This window comes from Ammospiza caudacuta, chromosome 29, assembly GCF_027887145.1.
Source record: "Ammospiza caudacuta isolate bAmmCau1 chromosome 29, bAmmCau1.pri, whole genome shotgun sequence".
NCBI lineage: Eukaryota > Metazoa > Chordata > Aves > Passeriformes > Passerellidae > Ammospiza > Ammospiza caudacuta.
Window position 1 is genome coordinate 91,216 of NC_080621.1, and position 13,894 is coordinate 105,109.

The 13,894-nt window shown below is 62.7% G+C and overlaps 1 protein-coding gene across 1 annotated transcript in view; it reads right to left on the bottom strand.

The window, feature by feature from the left end:
- The window catches only part of PNPLA6 (patatin like phospholipase domain containing 6), a 14,269-nt gene extending 902 nt beyond the window's left edge, over positions 1-13,367 (bottom strand). Inside the window, exons 1-35 of the mRNA XM_058821487.1 lie at positions 13,318-13,367; positions 12,111-12,173; positions 11,973-12,032; positions 11,593-11,668; positions 11,414-11,496; positions 11,150-11,250; positions 10,859-11,011; positions 10,472-10,631; positions 9,998-10,078; positions 9,553-9,681; positions 9,393-9,473; positions 9,187-9,295; positions 9,015-9,101; positions 8,834-8,931; positions 8,448-8,657; positions 8,117-8,194; positions 7,798-8,003; positions 7,312-7,443; positions 7,112-7,235; positions 6,923-7,036; positions 6,593-6,668; positions 6,370-6,507; positions 6,016-6,079; positions 5,777-5,945; positions 5,446-5,628; positions 5,256-5,374; positions 4,825-4,981; positions 4,048-4,164; positions 3,899-3,968; positions 2,908-3,024; positions 1,691-1,839; positions 1,273-1,425; positions 829-945; positions 435-531; positions 154-245 (exon numbers count right to left, since the gene is read on the bottom strand). Of these exons, the coding sequence (XP_058677470.1) occupies positions 154-245; positions 435-531; positions 829-945; positions 1,273-1,425; positions 1,691-1,839; positions 2,908-3,024; positions 3,899-3,968; positions 4,048-4,164; positions 4,825-4,981; positions 5,256-5,374; positions 5,446-5,628; positions 5,777-5,945; positions 6,016-6,079; positions 6,370-6,507; positions 6,593-6,668; positions 6,923-7,036; positions 7,112-7,235; positions 7,312-7,443; positions 7,798-8,003; positions 8,117-8,194; positions 8,448-8,657; positions 8,834-8,931; positions 9,015-9,101; positions 9,187-9,295; positions 9,393-9,473; positions 9,553-9,681; positions 9,998-10,078; positions 10,472-10,631; positions 10,859-11,011; positions 11,150-11,250; positions 11,414-11,496; positions 11,593-11,668; positions 11,973-12,032; positions 12,111-12,143 (3,933 nt within the window). The 5' untranslated portion in view covers positions 12,144-12,173; positions 13,318-13,367. The remainder of the gene's footprint in view (positions 1-153; positions 246-434; positions 532-828; positions 946-1,272; positions 1,426-1,690; positions 1,840-2,907; positions 3,025-3,898; positions 3,969-4,047; positions 4,165-4,824; positions 4,982-5,255; positions 5,375-5,445; positions 5,629-5,776; positions 5,946-6,015; positions 6,080-6,369; positions 6,508-6,592; positions 6,669-6,922; positions 7,037-7,111; positions 7,236-7,311; positions 7,444-7,797; positions 8,004-8,116; positions 8,195-8,447; positions 8,658-8,833; positions 8,932-9,014; positions 9,102-9,186; positions 9,296-9,392; positions 9,474-9,552; positions 9,682-9,997; positions 10,079-10,471; positions 10,632-10,858; positions 11,012-11,149; positions 11,251-11,413; positions 11,497-11,592; positions 11,669-11,972; positions 12,033-12,110; positions 12,174-13,317) is intronic.
- Between the last annotated feature and the right edge of the window lie 527 nt (positions 13,368-13,894).

Here is a 13,894-nt window from a genome sequence, read left to right on the forward strand (position 1 = left end):
GCCCAACCCCAAAACTACCAAACCCCAGTCTTGGGATCCCCATGGTGCCACCCCCACACCTGGGCCCAGGACCCTCTTGGCACCCCCAACCCCCCCTTTTGGAGTTCCTCCCTTGCCCATTTTGGGGTCCCCCCGGGTTTTGGGGTCACTCACGGTCTCGGCGCTGCCCCACTCGGCCGCGTCCTCCTCGCCCCGCAGCGACTCCGGGCCCTCGTCCTCGTACTCGGTCAGGTAATCGGACTCCTCTGGGGGGGGGGGGGGGGAGGTGAGCCCCCAGACCCAAATCCCAGCCCCAAACCCCAGCTCCCAGACCCAAATCCCAGCCCCAAACCCCAGACCCAAGTCCCAGCCCCCAAGCCTCAGATCTCCACCCCCAGCCCCAAATCCACCCCTCCAGGGTGTCCCGGCTGTCCCCGCCCTGTCCCCGCTGTCACCGTCGCAGTAGTTCTCGGACAGGTGGGACTGGGCGGGCTCAATGCGTGACACGATCTCAGCCAGGTCTGTGAAACCAGCGCTCGGACAGGTGAGCACCTGAGGGGACACCACGGGGGACAGGTGAGCACCTGCAGGGGACAGGGGGGGCACACAGAAGGCACCAACGGGGCAGGGGACAAAGCGAGGGACAGGAGAGGGACCAGGGGCACAAAAGGTGGTGGGGAGGGTGACAGGAACAGGGTGGCAGGAACAGGAAGGTCACTCAGGAGGTGACACCCTTCAAAGGACAGTGACAAGGCTAGGGTGGCCCCTCCCGGACTGGCCCAGGGCAAGTCCCCAATGAGCCACCACCCTCCATGTCCCTCCCGTGTCCCCAGGTGTCCCCAGGCTCACGTCCATGCGTTTGCTCTCGTAGAAGTCGGCCGAGCGCCGGTCCTGGACCATCTTCTCGATGACATCCCCGCGGCTCCAGCCCTCAAACACCAACTTGCCGTGCTGGTACCCCACATCCTGGGGGCAGGGGGCAGTGGGCAATGGCCTGGACACCCCCAAGGTGGCCCAGGACACCCCAGTGACAACCAGGACACAAGTGATGACCAGGGCACTCAATTACTCAATTAATGGTCAAGGACACCTCAAGTGATGATCAGGACCCCCAAGTGATGGTCAAGAACATTCAATGGATGGTCAAGGATATCCAGTGATGGCCAGAGACCCCAATAGTGACCAAAGGACCCCAAGAGTCACCAAAGAACCCCAACAGTGACCAAAGCACCCCAACCCACATCTGGAGCCCCCCTGCCCAGCACCCCCCAGCCATCCCCAGCCCAGACTCACGTAGATCTCGTCGAACTTGCCGAAGTCCATGGTCTTGAAGCGGTCGATGGGCGGCCGGATGTACTCACAGTAAGAGCTGGACTTGACCACCTCGAGCTGCCGCACGCAGGACACGTAGGCCAGGCGCGACTGGATCTCCGCCATGTCCGGCACCTGCCGGGACCGGACACTCAGGACGCGTCCGGCACCTCGTCATCGTCATCATCATCGTCATTGTCATCATCATCATCGTCATCATTGTTATCATCACGATGGTCATCCTCCCCATCCTCATTGTCACCATCACGTCATCACCATCCCTTGATGTCCCCCAGCACCTTCTCCACCCTGAGCCATCTCCACCAGCTTGTCCCCCGCTGTCCCCGATGTCCCCTGGTGCCACCTCCCGCTGTCCCCCAGGGCCACCCCACGGTCTCACCTTGACCTTCTTGGCCCAGGGGTTGAGGCGCTTCCAGAGCAGCCACCATCCAGACAGGGAGTCGCCGTAGTTGCACAGGTCAGTCTCGTCCTGGCTGCCCACATCAATGGCGATCACCGTCTTGGCGCCCATGTTGCGCGCAATGTCAGCTGCGGGACGGACAGACGGACACTGGGCAGTCAGCGGCGCCGGGGGGCACCAGGGGTGGGGTGGAGGGTCGAGGTGTCATGGGGAGGGGACACCGGGGGACAAGCTGGTGGAGACAGCTCAGAGGGGTAGGAGGATGGAGAAGGTCCTGGGGGACACCAAGGGATGATGATGATGGTGATGATGATGGAGGAAGGTGGCTTCAGACTCAAAGATGCCACCAGAGTCACCCAACGTGGTGGGAATGAGGCTGCAGGATGGAGGAAGATCCCCAGCACGTGGAGGGGACAAGGGTGACCTCCCAAGGCCACCAGAGGTGACACAGAATGGCCAGAAGAGGCCTGGAGAGGACATCAAGAGATGGAAGGAGGTGAAGGAGGACGGAAAGGACATCTAGAGATGGACAAAGGTGGCCCAGAAGGTCACCAAGTTCACCCAGCGCAGGATGGAGACCGAGTTAGGGGAAGGATGGAAACCGCCCAGAAAGGACCTGGGACCAGCACCAGAGGTGACACCAGGAGGTGACACCAGGAGGTGACACCAGGAGGTGACACCAGAAGGTGACAGAGGGTGGAGATGCCCCAAGAAGCTGACCAGCACTGAAGACATCAAGAGATGATGGAAGAGGGATGGAAGATAGATCCTGTGCATGAAGAAACCTGGAATGTTCTGGAAAAACTGCCTGGCATGGAAAAAGCACCAGGAGATGGTGGAAGATGTATGGATGAATCCTGACCAGGAAAACCCATGGAGTGTTCTGGAAGAACTACCCAACAGGGAAAAGGCGTCAAGAGATAAAGAAAGACGGGTGGATGCTGCACATGGAAAACTATGGAAGGCTTTGGAAAACCACCCAGCATGGAAAAACCACCAGGAGAAGATGGAAGATGGATGGATCCTGACCATGAAAATCTATGGAACATTCTGGAAAAACCACCCAACACAGAAAAAATCCACTGCCAGACAGGAGGTGGCCATCCCTCGCCCATTGATGCCGCCAAACCGAGCCAGAGGCGTCCCCGCTCTGCCCTGGCTGTGTCCGTCTGTCCGTCTGTCCACCCCGCACTTGCCTGGCAGGTTGTTGATGTACCCCCCGTCCATCAGGAGGTTGCCGTCCTTGGGGTCGCAGAGCGGGGGCAGGTACCCCGAGAGGGTCATGCTGGCGCGCACGTAGCGCCAGAGCGAGCCTGCGCCGGCCGGAGCGGGACGGGAAACCGGGAACGGAACCGGGAAACGCTGTCAGCACCGGCACCCGCCCTCGCCGCTCGCCCTGCCCGCGCCGGGATCGTCTGCGCCCCACGGGTCGGCCCCGTGGCGGGCAGAGGAACCCCTCTGGCGCACCCTGACCGGTGGTGTGGACACTCTGGACGTGGTTTTGAGGTGGTTTTTGGTGTTTTTTGTGGTTTTTTTTGGGGGGTGGCCCCGGCGAGCGAGGTGCTGACCTGGGACATTGTTAACATAGCAGCCGTCCACCAGCCAGTGGCTGTCCTTGGGGTCGCAGAGCGGAGGCAGGTAGGGGGTATAGGAGGCACTGGCTCGGACGTAGCGCCAGAGGCTGCCTGGGGACGGAGAGGACACAGTCACGGCCACCGGGGACCGCGGGGAGGGACAGACGGACAGGACAGCCAGCGGTGTGGGAGAGGGCTGGGTTAGAGGGGTCAGCGGGGATTAGTGGGCGTTAGAGGCAGCGGGGTGGCTGTGGACGGCTCAATGTCCCAGGTGAGCTCCAGCAGCGGGCAAGGACGAGGGGCAGCCACCACAATGGTCCCACCACCACCGCCGTGTCCCCATCACCATGTCCCCACCACCGCCACCACGTCGCCAACACCACTGTGATGTCCCCACCACCACCACCACAATGTCCCCACTGCCACCACCATGTCCCCATGCTGCACAGGGGGTTACTGGGGTTAGTGGTCAGCAGCGATGTTAGCACCTCGTGCAGCCCCAGCTGTCCCCTCCCCTCTCTGCTGATGTCCCCAAGGTGGGGTCAGCAGCTCCTGGTGGCTCAGGAGGTCACCCCTGCCCCGTGTCCCCGCCGTGTCCCCAGGGAGCTCTCACCGTCCGTGTGCACCCGCATGGCCGAGGCCGTGATGTCCGTGGTGACATTGAAGTAGGGCAGCCACAGGTCCTGCAGGGACGGCATGAGCTGGGTGACACCGTGGGGACATCGGGGAGGGGGCCGGGGGGGACATCCAAGGGGGACACACCTCAATCTGTTTGTCCTGGAATACTTGGTTGATGCTGGCATTGAAGGCCGAGCCCGAGAACATGGAGGTGATGGGGTAGGTGAGGTCCAGCACGGTCTCAAAAATAGAATTCATGCACTGGGGAGGAGGAAAAACAGAAAGAGAAAAGGAGCAGGAAGGAAATGAAGAAAGAGGAGGAAAGGGAGAAGGAGAAGGAAGGAGATGAAGGAGAAGGAGAAAGGAGATGAAGGAGGACGAAGAGCAAAAAGAGGAGAGATGAGTAAGGACAAAAAGAGGAGTTGAAAAAAAAAGCGGGAAAAGGGAAAAAAAGGAAGGAGGAAGAAAAGGAAGAGGAGAAGGAATAAGAGAAAAAGGAAAAGGAGATGTAAAAGGACAAAGAAGAGGAGGAGGAAGGAGAGAAGGACAAGATAAAGAATGAAAAAGGAGAAAGAAAAGAGGAGAAAAGGAAGAGGAATAAAAAGGAGAAAAAGACAAAGAAAAAAGATCAAAAAAAGGCAAGAAGAGCAGAAAAAGCAGAAGAAAAGAAAATGGAACAGGAAAAGAGAAGAACAGAGGAGGAAGAAGGAGGAGCAGGGAAAGGAGAAGGAAGAAGAGCAAGAGAAAGAAGAACAGGAAGAGGGCAGGTTAGACCCAGCAGGGCAGAGCTGGGCACAGGCTGAGGGTGTCCCTGGGGTGGGCATGTCCCTGTCACCCACCCTGGCCCACTCCCATGACCCTGTCCCTGTCCCCCCCCGGCCGTGTCCCTGTCACCGCCATGTCCCTGTCCCTGTGACCCACCCTGGCCCACTCGCGGGCGCGCTGCTTGGTGCGCACGGCGCTGCGCTCCTCGGCGTAGAGCGCACCGATGAAGGCGCCGATGGAGGTGCCCCCCACGAGGTCGATGGGGATCCCCGACTCCTCCATAGCCTTGATGACCCCGATGTGCGAGCAGCCCCTGCCAGGGAGAGTGCAGGGAAAACCGGGATAAATCAGGGGCTGTGGGCACTGTGGGGCTGGGAGGAGGGCCTGGGGACACGGGGGATGTGGGGACACGGGATACAGGGATATGGGGATAGGGGATATGGAGACATGGAGACACAGGGACATGGGACATGGGGACAAGGACACAGACCATGTGGACAGGGGGACACAGACAATGGGGACATGCAGACATGGGATATGGGGACAGGGACACAGGACAGGGGGACACGGGGACAGGGTGCCCCCACCTGGCACCGCCGCCGCCCAGCACCAGGGCGATGGTGTTGCCGGTCAGGACGCGCGCCAGGCGCGAGAAGTCGCTGTGCCGGTCGGCGCTCTTCTCAAACACCTTCTCGTACATCTCCCGCTGCAGGGCGGGGACAGAGTGGGTGACAGCCCCCTTGAGAGGGGCTGGCGGCCACGGGAGGGGACACTCACCAGCTTGGTGGGGCTGCGGCGCGAGAAGACGCGGCGGGGGCAGCGGAGGTGCAGGTGGCCCGAGCACCAGGTGCGCATGTTGAGCCACTCGACCGTGCGTGCCGGGCCGGTGCCGTCCTCGCGGTGCAGCAGCACCAGCTGCTTCAGTGCCCGCACCGCCGTGTTCTCCAGCATCTGCTCCAGCTGGGGGGGCATCAGCACCAGGCTGCATCACCCCCTGAGCGCTGGGACACCCCCAGTGATGGGACATGTCCCCATGTGTCCCCATGTCCCCCTGTCCCAATATCCCATATTCCTGTGTCCCACCGCCATGTCCCTGTCCCTGTCCCACCTCTCCCAGGGCCGGCTCCTGGTCACCCAGCCCCACGATGAGCACGCAGTCGGCCTGGCGGATGCAGCGCAGCGTCCAGGGGGTCAGCGTGCAGTCGGTCTGGTAGAGCACGATGCGGTGCAGGTCCTCCTGCTGCGCCAGCCAGCCGGACAGCCGGTACTCCTGGATGCTGCCCGGGGGCACAGAGTGGTCAGCGGTGGCCTGGGGGACGTGGCCACGCCGCTGACCAGCCTCATTACCTCTCCAGAGCTGAGGAGCCCAGGCGGGCGCGGATGATGTCGCTGGTGAGGAGCAGCGTGGGGCCTGCGGAGGTGGGGATGTGGTCATCTCCAGGCCATGGTCACCACCATGCCATGGTCACTATCGTGCTGTGGTCACCATGCCATGGGGCTATAGTCACCACCATGCTGTGGTCACCATCACGCCATCAAGTTTTGGTCACCATGCCATGGCTGCCACCATGCCATCATCACTCTCATGGTGCCCACCACAGCCAAGACCATCCTGTGGGGCTGCGACCATCACCACCCCAGGTCACCAGGGTGCCACAACCCGATGGTCACTGCCATGGTCAGTGTCCCGTGGTCACTCACCGATGGCATTGAGCGCGTGCTGCAGCTCCAGCGTGAAGGCTGCCATGGGCACCTCGTCACACACAGGCAGCACGGCCACCGTGGACAGGTTGCTGGTGGGGTTGATGGGCTCCGAGCTGGAGGTGCCCAGGCCAGGCCCTGGGTGGACACAGAGGAGTGGACACACTGCTCTGGTGACAGCCACCAGCCCCGCAGATGCCACCCTGTTGTCCCCAGATCCTACCTGCGAAGGGCCCGCGGAGCTGCTGGAGGTTCCCCAAGATCTTCTGGCTCAGGAGGTGGATGAGGCGGGTGACCACCTGTGGGGACAAGGACAAGGATGGCCATCAGACGTGGCAGAGACTCAATGCCCCAGACTAGTGTTCTACAGCAGTCTTTAGGTGCCACCACCACTGCCTGTCCTTGGAGACCTCAGGTGCTACCACTCCTTCCTCCACTATCCTCCTCCAACACCTTCATTAACTCCTTAACTGAAGTTGGTTTTAATTAGAGTCACAGCCACCAGCCAGGCCGTGGGGACATGAGGACACCCCTGAGGGACCCCCGGGGGTACCTGTGGGTATCGGCGCTTGATGTTGTTGAGGGTCCCCTCGGGCAGCTTGGCCAGCTCCGTGTCCCTCACCGCGTGCACCGTGGTGGCCCGGGGCTGCCGCGTCAGCGCCTCCACCTGCAGGACCAGGCCATGGAGCCACCCGAGGACGTGTCACCGCTGTCCCCAGGGTGTCCCCAGGGTGACACTCACCACGCCCACGAGGTCACCGCGGCCATACTCGCCCACCAGCTCCTTCTTGCCGCTGCCCTTCTGGATGACCGAGCGCAGCCGCCCGTTGAGCACGATGTAGGTGCAGTCCGACTTGTCCCCCTGCCTGGGGACAGCAGTGCCTGTGGCACCCCTGGTGGCCCTCCCCGAGGCCAGGTGGACACCTGGGAGTGGTCACTCACCTGTAGAGTGCCCGGCCGGCCTCCACGGCCATCCAGTCGATGGCAAAGTCCATCTGGCGCACGAAGGGTGACATGCGGGCGGCCACGGTGTGGGCCACGCTCAGCACCACGCTGGGCTGCTCCCGCATGATCCTGGGGGGGACAGGGCACTGTGCGGACCCCAGAATGTCCCCTCTGAGGTGGGGAACCCCACAGAGAACCCCAGGGAGGAGGGGAACTACCAGGATCATGGTGGCCTTGCTCAGGACATCCCAAAATTCCACCCTGGGGCTGGGAACATTCACTGAGGAGATGTTCTGGTGGTGCAACCATCCCAAATAGATTTGGGACCACCCCAAAGTGATGGGGAACCACCCCAAAGAGATGTGGGATCCCCAAGGTCACAGCGAGCACCGCAAAGCAAGGGAGATCCACCACGAGATGATGGGGACGCACCCACACCAGATCCTGGTGGCTCCCTGAGGACACCAAAGGACACGGACTCACTCGTAGAAGTCAGACTTGGAGATCTTGAGGAAGGTGCAGTCACGGTTGGCCTTGATGGTGAAGATGAGGGGTTCTCCAGTGAGCACAGCCAGCTGTCCCACCAGCTGTCCAGGCTGTGTCAGGAACAGGCACACGTCCTCCTCCTTGTCGATCATGCGCTGGTACACATGCAGGCACCCCCAGAGCACAAAGTGCAGGCTCACGTCCTGCCAGAAATGTCCCCTGTCACCTGGGAGGTCCCACCAGCACCACCATGGTGTGTTCTTCTGGTTCTGGGGTTGTTCTGACCCACCACAAGGTGAGAGTCCCCAGCACCCACCTGGTCACCCTGGCGGGCGATGACTGTGCCGCCCTTGGCGTGGTGGAGCAGGACGCGGTTGTTGAGGAGAGAAGGGTCCTGGAAAGGAGAACAGGACCATTGTGGGGTCACCATGAGGGGATGGGATGGCCAGGATGCCACGGGGACAGAAAATGACCAGGAGGCCATGGAGGCCACCATGAGGAGATGGGAAGCCACCACAAAGCCATGACTGGGGACCACCCTGAAGTCATGGGGACCACCCCAACGTGATGCGGGACCACCATAAAGGTGATTAAAACCACCACGGGGGACCACCAGGAGCCCACCAGGAACCCATCAAAGCCCTCACCTCAATCTTCATGAGCTTGATGAGCTCCCGCTTGGCCTCCTCGAAGACATCGCTGGTCTGGTGGCCCTGGAAGGGACACGGCCCCGGCCCCATCCCTGTCCCCGAGGCTGTGTCCTCCTCGTAGGAGCTGTAGTGGTAGACCCCCGAGGGCTGCTCCTCCAGCGTCACCGACTTGCGCTCCTTGGGCTCCTGGGACACCTGGGGGGGGATCTGGGGGGGCATTTTGGGTGGGATTTGGGGTGGGATTCAGGGTGGGAACTAGGGGGAAATAGGGTGGGAATTGGGTGGGATTTGGCAGGGGAGAATTTAGGGTGGGATTCAGGGTGGGAATTAGGGGAAATTTGGGTGGGATTTGGCGTGGGATTCCGCACGGATCCCCCCCATACCTGCCCGAAGGCACCAGTGCTGTCCTCCTGCAGCGACACCGAGATGCGCCCGCGCTCATAGGCCATGTCGAAGTCGGAGCGCGGAGCCTTCTGGATGCCTGGGCGGGGTCACAGGGGTCACCAAACGGGGACAAAGCTACCCCAGGGTGACAGCCACACCCCTGGGAGGGCTGGCACCCACCAGAGATGTCCACGGGCATGGAGATGCAGCGGCTCAGCAGCGGCGGCGGTGCTGGTGTCTCCAGGCCATTGGCTTTCATCAGCTCAGCTGCAGGATGAGATCCCCCAAAACTGAGCATGGAGACCCCAGAAATGCTCAGGGTGGGGGTCTCAGGGCTCTCCTGGGGCCTCACCAGTGTCCCGGCCCTCGTCGGTGCTGCCCAGGCTGCGCTTGCTGTGCCGGACGGGGCTGGTGCGGGCGGTGTGGCCGGGCTGATGGAAGAGCCGCAGGGGCTGCATGTCCTGCAGGTTTGGGGACAGACGGACATCAGAGGGGCTGGGGGAACATCAGAGGGAGCTGACCCAGCCCAGGACCCCCCAAATTTCAGCCTGAACTCACGTGGCTGAAGAGCTCGTTGGTCAAGCCCAGGTAGTTGTGCAGGGCCAGGAAGGTGACGCGCTGCAGCCGCACCATGATGATCTGCAGGGGGACACGAGGCCACCGTGGGTCCCCTGCCACCCCAAGGGCCCTCCTGCGGGTCCCCCAGAGCCCAGCTCACCTGCACCACCCTGACCAGGCTCTCGGGGTACTTCTCAAAGACGGCTGAGAAGGCCTCGACCGGCAGGCGCAGCACCGTGGAGTCCTCGGCGGCGCGGGCACACACCGTGCGGTACGGCCGCTGGTGGCCCTGGGGACACCGCGGGGTCAGGGGACACCTGGGGACAGCTGGGGACTGGGCAAGGGCAGGGGTGGCACTGGGGTTTTGTTTGGGGTGGCCACAGTTGGGCTGGAGGAGTTTGGGGACAGTTGGTGACACTTGGGGACAGTCGTGGTTGGCTTTGGGATGGCCACAATCGTGTTGGAGGGCTTTGGGGACAGCTTGGGCAGGCTGGGGACAGTCACCCACTGAGCTTAGGGGGGTATGGGGACATGCCAGCTGGGCATGGCAGTGTTTGGGGACAGCCCCCGTGATGTCCCCAAGGCTTTGGGGACATGGCTGGTACCGTGATGACGTCGAGGATGCTGAGCAGGCTGTGGACGCTATCCCCAGGGAACACCTCCTTCATCACCGTCTCCTTCCCGTCCTGCTGAGACACAGCCCATGTCCCCAGGTGTCCCTTGGGTCTCCAAGAGTGTCCCCTGCCTGTTCCCTGTGTATCCTCGAATGTTCTCGAGGTGTCCTTGGCGTGTCTCTGAATGTCCTTGGGGTGTCTCCAGGGTGTCCCCAGCTGTCTCTGAGTGTCTCCAGGGTGTCTCCAGGGTGTGTCCTTGAATGCCCCTGGGGTGTCCCTGACTGTGTCTGGTGTCCCCCAGGTGCTCTTGGGTGTCCTCAGGTGTCCCCTGTGTGTCCCTGGCTGTCCCTGGGTGTCCCAGGTGTCCCCTGGCTGCCCCCAGATGTCCTTGGCTATCTCCTGGATATCCCTGGCTGGCCGTAGGCTGTCCCCCACTTGTCCCCCGTGTCCCCAGGTGTTCCTCACCGCCTCGGTGAGCAGCAGCTCCAGCTTGCCCTCCTGCAGGACGTAGATGCTGCTGTCGGGCTGGCCAGGGCGGAACACGTCCTCGCCCTGCTGGCACTGCTGGAAGACCATGTGCTTGCACAGCTCCAGGAACAGCGGCTTCTCAAAGTGCCCCAGCACCCTGTGGGGACAGCCAGGTCACCAGGGGGACACGGGGACCCTGCAGGGACTGCAGGGACATGGGGACACTGCAGGGACAGCAGGGACACCACGGGGACAGCAGGGACAGGGGAACATCCCAACCCCACAAATGGATCCCGACCCCATCAATGGATCCCAATCCCATCAATGGATCCTGATGCCCAAGGACAGACCCCAGCCTCACGGACAGACCCCGGCCCCGCTCACCGGACGTTCTTGAGCATGTAGAGCACCTCGGAGGGCAGGTGAGACGAGGCCACATCGAACTCGGTCAGGTCAGCCTCCAGCACCGAGGGCGGCGGCTCCTTCAGCTGCAGCGTGGGCGGCTCCTTCTGGATGCGCAGGAAGCTGGCCGAGACCCTGGGGACAGTGTGGGGACAGTGCCACGGGGACAGCAGGGACACTGCAGGGATATGGGGACAGATCCCGACCCCACAGACAGATCCCACAGACTGATCCCAGCCCCACACACAGATCCCGGCCCTGCTGCCCGCTCACTTCTTGGCGATGCTGAGCATCTTGAGCTTCTTGCGGGTGCGGGGCCGCACGGTGCCACTGGCCGGGGTGACATCCACCAGCGATGACGTGGACTGGGACACCTGGCAGAGCGGGGACAGGGACACCGTGTCACGGCAGGGGTGCCACCCCCGGTGCCACCTGAGGGTCACCTTAGGCACAGTGCCACCCCGGTGCCACCCAAGGGTCACACAGAGCCACCCCCAGTGCCACCCGGTGCCATCCCCAGTGCCACCCGAGGGTCACCTTACGCATGATCTTGCGGCTGTAGAACAAGACCTTGTCCCTCTTGCGGAAGCGGTAGCGTGGTGGCTCCTGCGTGGGGACCTCTGGGGACACACAGAAGGGGACACCGTGAGAGGACAGTGCTGTCACCCCTGTCCCCAGGGCCAGCCCGGGGGTGGCACTTGTCACTTGTCACTCACTCTTGTGGCGCAGCCACCAGCCCACCACGGCCACGGCCATGACGGTGACGCAGAGGGCCAGGAGGGTGCCCAGCACCTGCGGAGGGACAGGTGTGTCCCCAGCGTGTCCCCAGACTGTAACCACCTTGTCCCCAATGTCCCCAAGGGATGGGGACAAGTGCAGGGGGTGGCGCTGCCAGGGTGGGAGGGGTGTGGCTGTGTTGGGGACCGGGATCTGTCCCCAGGGGACAAGGCTGTGTCTCCTCAGGGCGTGCTGAGCAGCAGTGGGGACATGGGGACATGGGGACACTGGGGACACAGGGATATGGGGACACTGTCCCTGGGGACACTGGTGATATGGGGACACTGGTGACATGGGGACACAGGGACATGGAGCTCACCACATGCGTCGGGAGCCGCTCCCGGCTGAAGACGGCCAGGAGCCCCCTCAGCACCGAGCCCTGCGGGGACAAAGGACAGCTGAGCCCTCCCTGTGTCCTCAACCCTGGGGACACCAGGGTGACAGGGACGGGTCCCACCTCGGCCTCCTGCTGCGACTCGCTCTGCCCCATGGCCGGGGGGGGCTGGGCCCATCCAAAATCCTGCCAGAAACCGGGAAAACAGGAAAAATGGGGAAAAACGGGACAAAACAGAAAAAAGGAGCAGTCGGTAACACGTGGTGGCACTGAGGAACAATCAGTGACAAGTGGGTGACACCCAGGTGCCATCTCCCAGGCCAGGTGTCCCCAAAGCACTCAGGGACAGCGAGTGGCCCAAGGGGACACTGGCGTCCCCTCCCTTGGGGACAGGAACCGTCGCCTTGTGACACCGTGCCAAGGCCACCAGGCGCTGTCACCCGTCCCTGTTGTCACCCCATCAGTGCCACCACCGGGCCAGGCCCTGCTGTGTCCCCGCTGTCACCCTGCCACCGTCCCCGGTGTCCACCCCGTCCTTCCCAAGGACACCCCAGGCAGGTGACAGCTGGCACGTGTCACACCCCCCGAGGCCTGGTGACACCCCCGGGTGACAACTGCCCCCCTCATTGTCCCCAACAGCCCTCCCCAAATTACCCCCCTCTGGGGTTTTATTGCCCCCCTCCCAAACTTTATTGCCCCTTCATGGTGTAATGCCCACACCCTCATCTTTATTGCCCCACTTTATCTTTATTGTCCCGTTATCTTTACTGCCCCCCATTCTATTGCTCCACTTTCTTTATTTTCCCCCCGTCTTTATTGCCCCCCCATTTTTATTGCCCCCCCTTATCTTTTTTGCTCCCCCAGGCCCCTATTGCCCCCACAACCGTTATTGCCCCTCCCGGGGCCGTTATTACCCCGCCACGAAGTAATTTCCCCCTTCACATCTTAATTGCTCCCTCACAAATTACCCCCCCCACAGGCCCTTATTGCCCCCCCCCGGGCTGTTATTACCTTCTCATTAATCATTTACCCCTCGCATCCTAATTGCCCGCCCATGAATTGCCCCTCCCAAGCCGTTATTGTCCCTCCCATGCCGTTATTGCCCCCTCCTGTGCCGTTATTACCCTTCCCGGGCCGTTATTGCCCCCCCAGGCCCCGTTGCCTCCCCCCCCGCCTCTCGGTCCCCTCTGCGCGCTCCCCCCCCACTGCCCTCAGACCTGCCCCCCCCTCAAAACCTTCGCTCCCCCGGGACCCCCAGAGCCGGTAAAGCCCCCCCGAGCCCCCCCCAGAGCCGGTGAAGCCCCCCCGGGACCCCCCGGCCCCCCCTCACCGGCCGCCGGTCTCCCCCGCTCCGGCCCTGGCGGCGGCCGCGGCCCCCGCGCGGTCATGGCCCCTTTAAGGCCGCCCCGCCTCCCCTATGACGTCATTCATCCGCGCCAAAGCCGTTGCGGCCGCGCAGCCATGTTGGGAAGGTCAAACCGCCGTTCTCCAACGTGGCCGGGCGCCATCTCGAGTGTGGCGTGTGAGCGTGACGTTGCTCGGCGCGACTGCGCGGACGCGTGAGGCCGTGAGGGGTCGCCCCGGCGCCATCTTGGGGGTGGCGGGGCAGGAGGGAGGGGACACCCCAGAATTTGGGAGGGGGACACTGAGGGGACACTGCCAAGGGGATGACACCCCAAAATTTGGGAGGGGCGACACCTTCGGGTCTATCCCCATGGGAATCCCGGGGGGATGGAGAGGGACAGCCCTGTCTCGCTGCGGCTACACCGGGGTGGCACCTGCTGCCACCTTGTCCCCGAGGGTGGTGGCAGCCGTTGTCATCTCTGGCCACCCCGGGGTGACAGACGCTGTCACGTTTGCCGCGCCACGGCCACCCCTGGGTGTCACCCAGGGCCACCCCGGCGGTG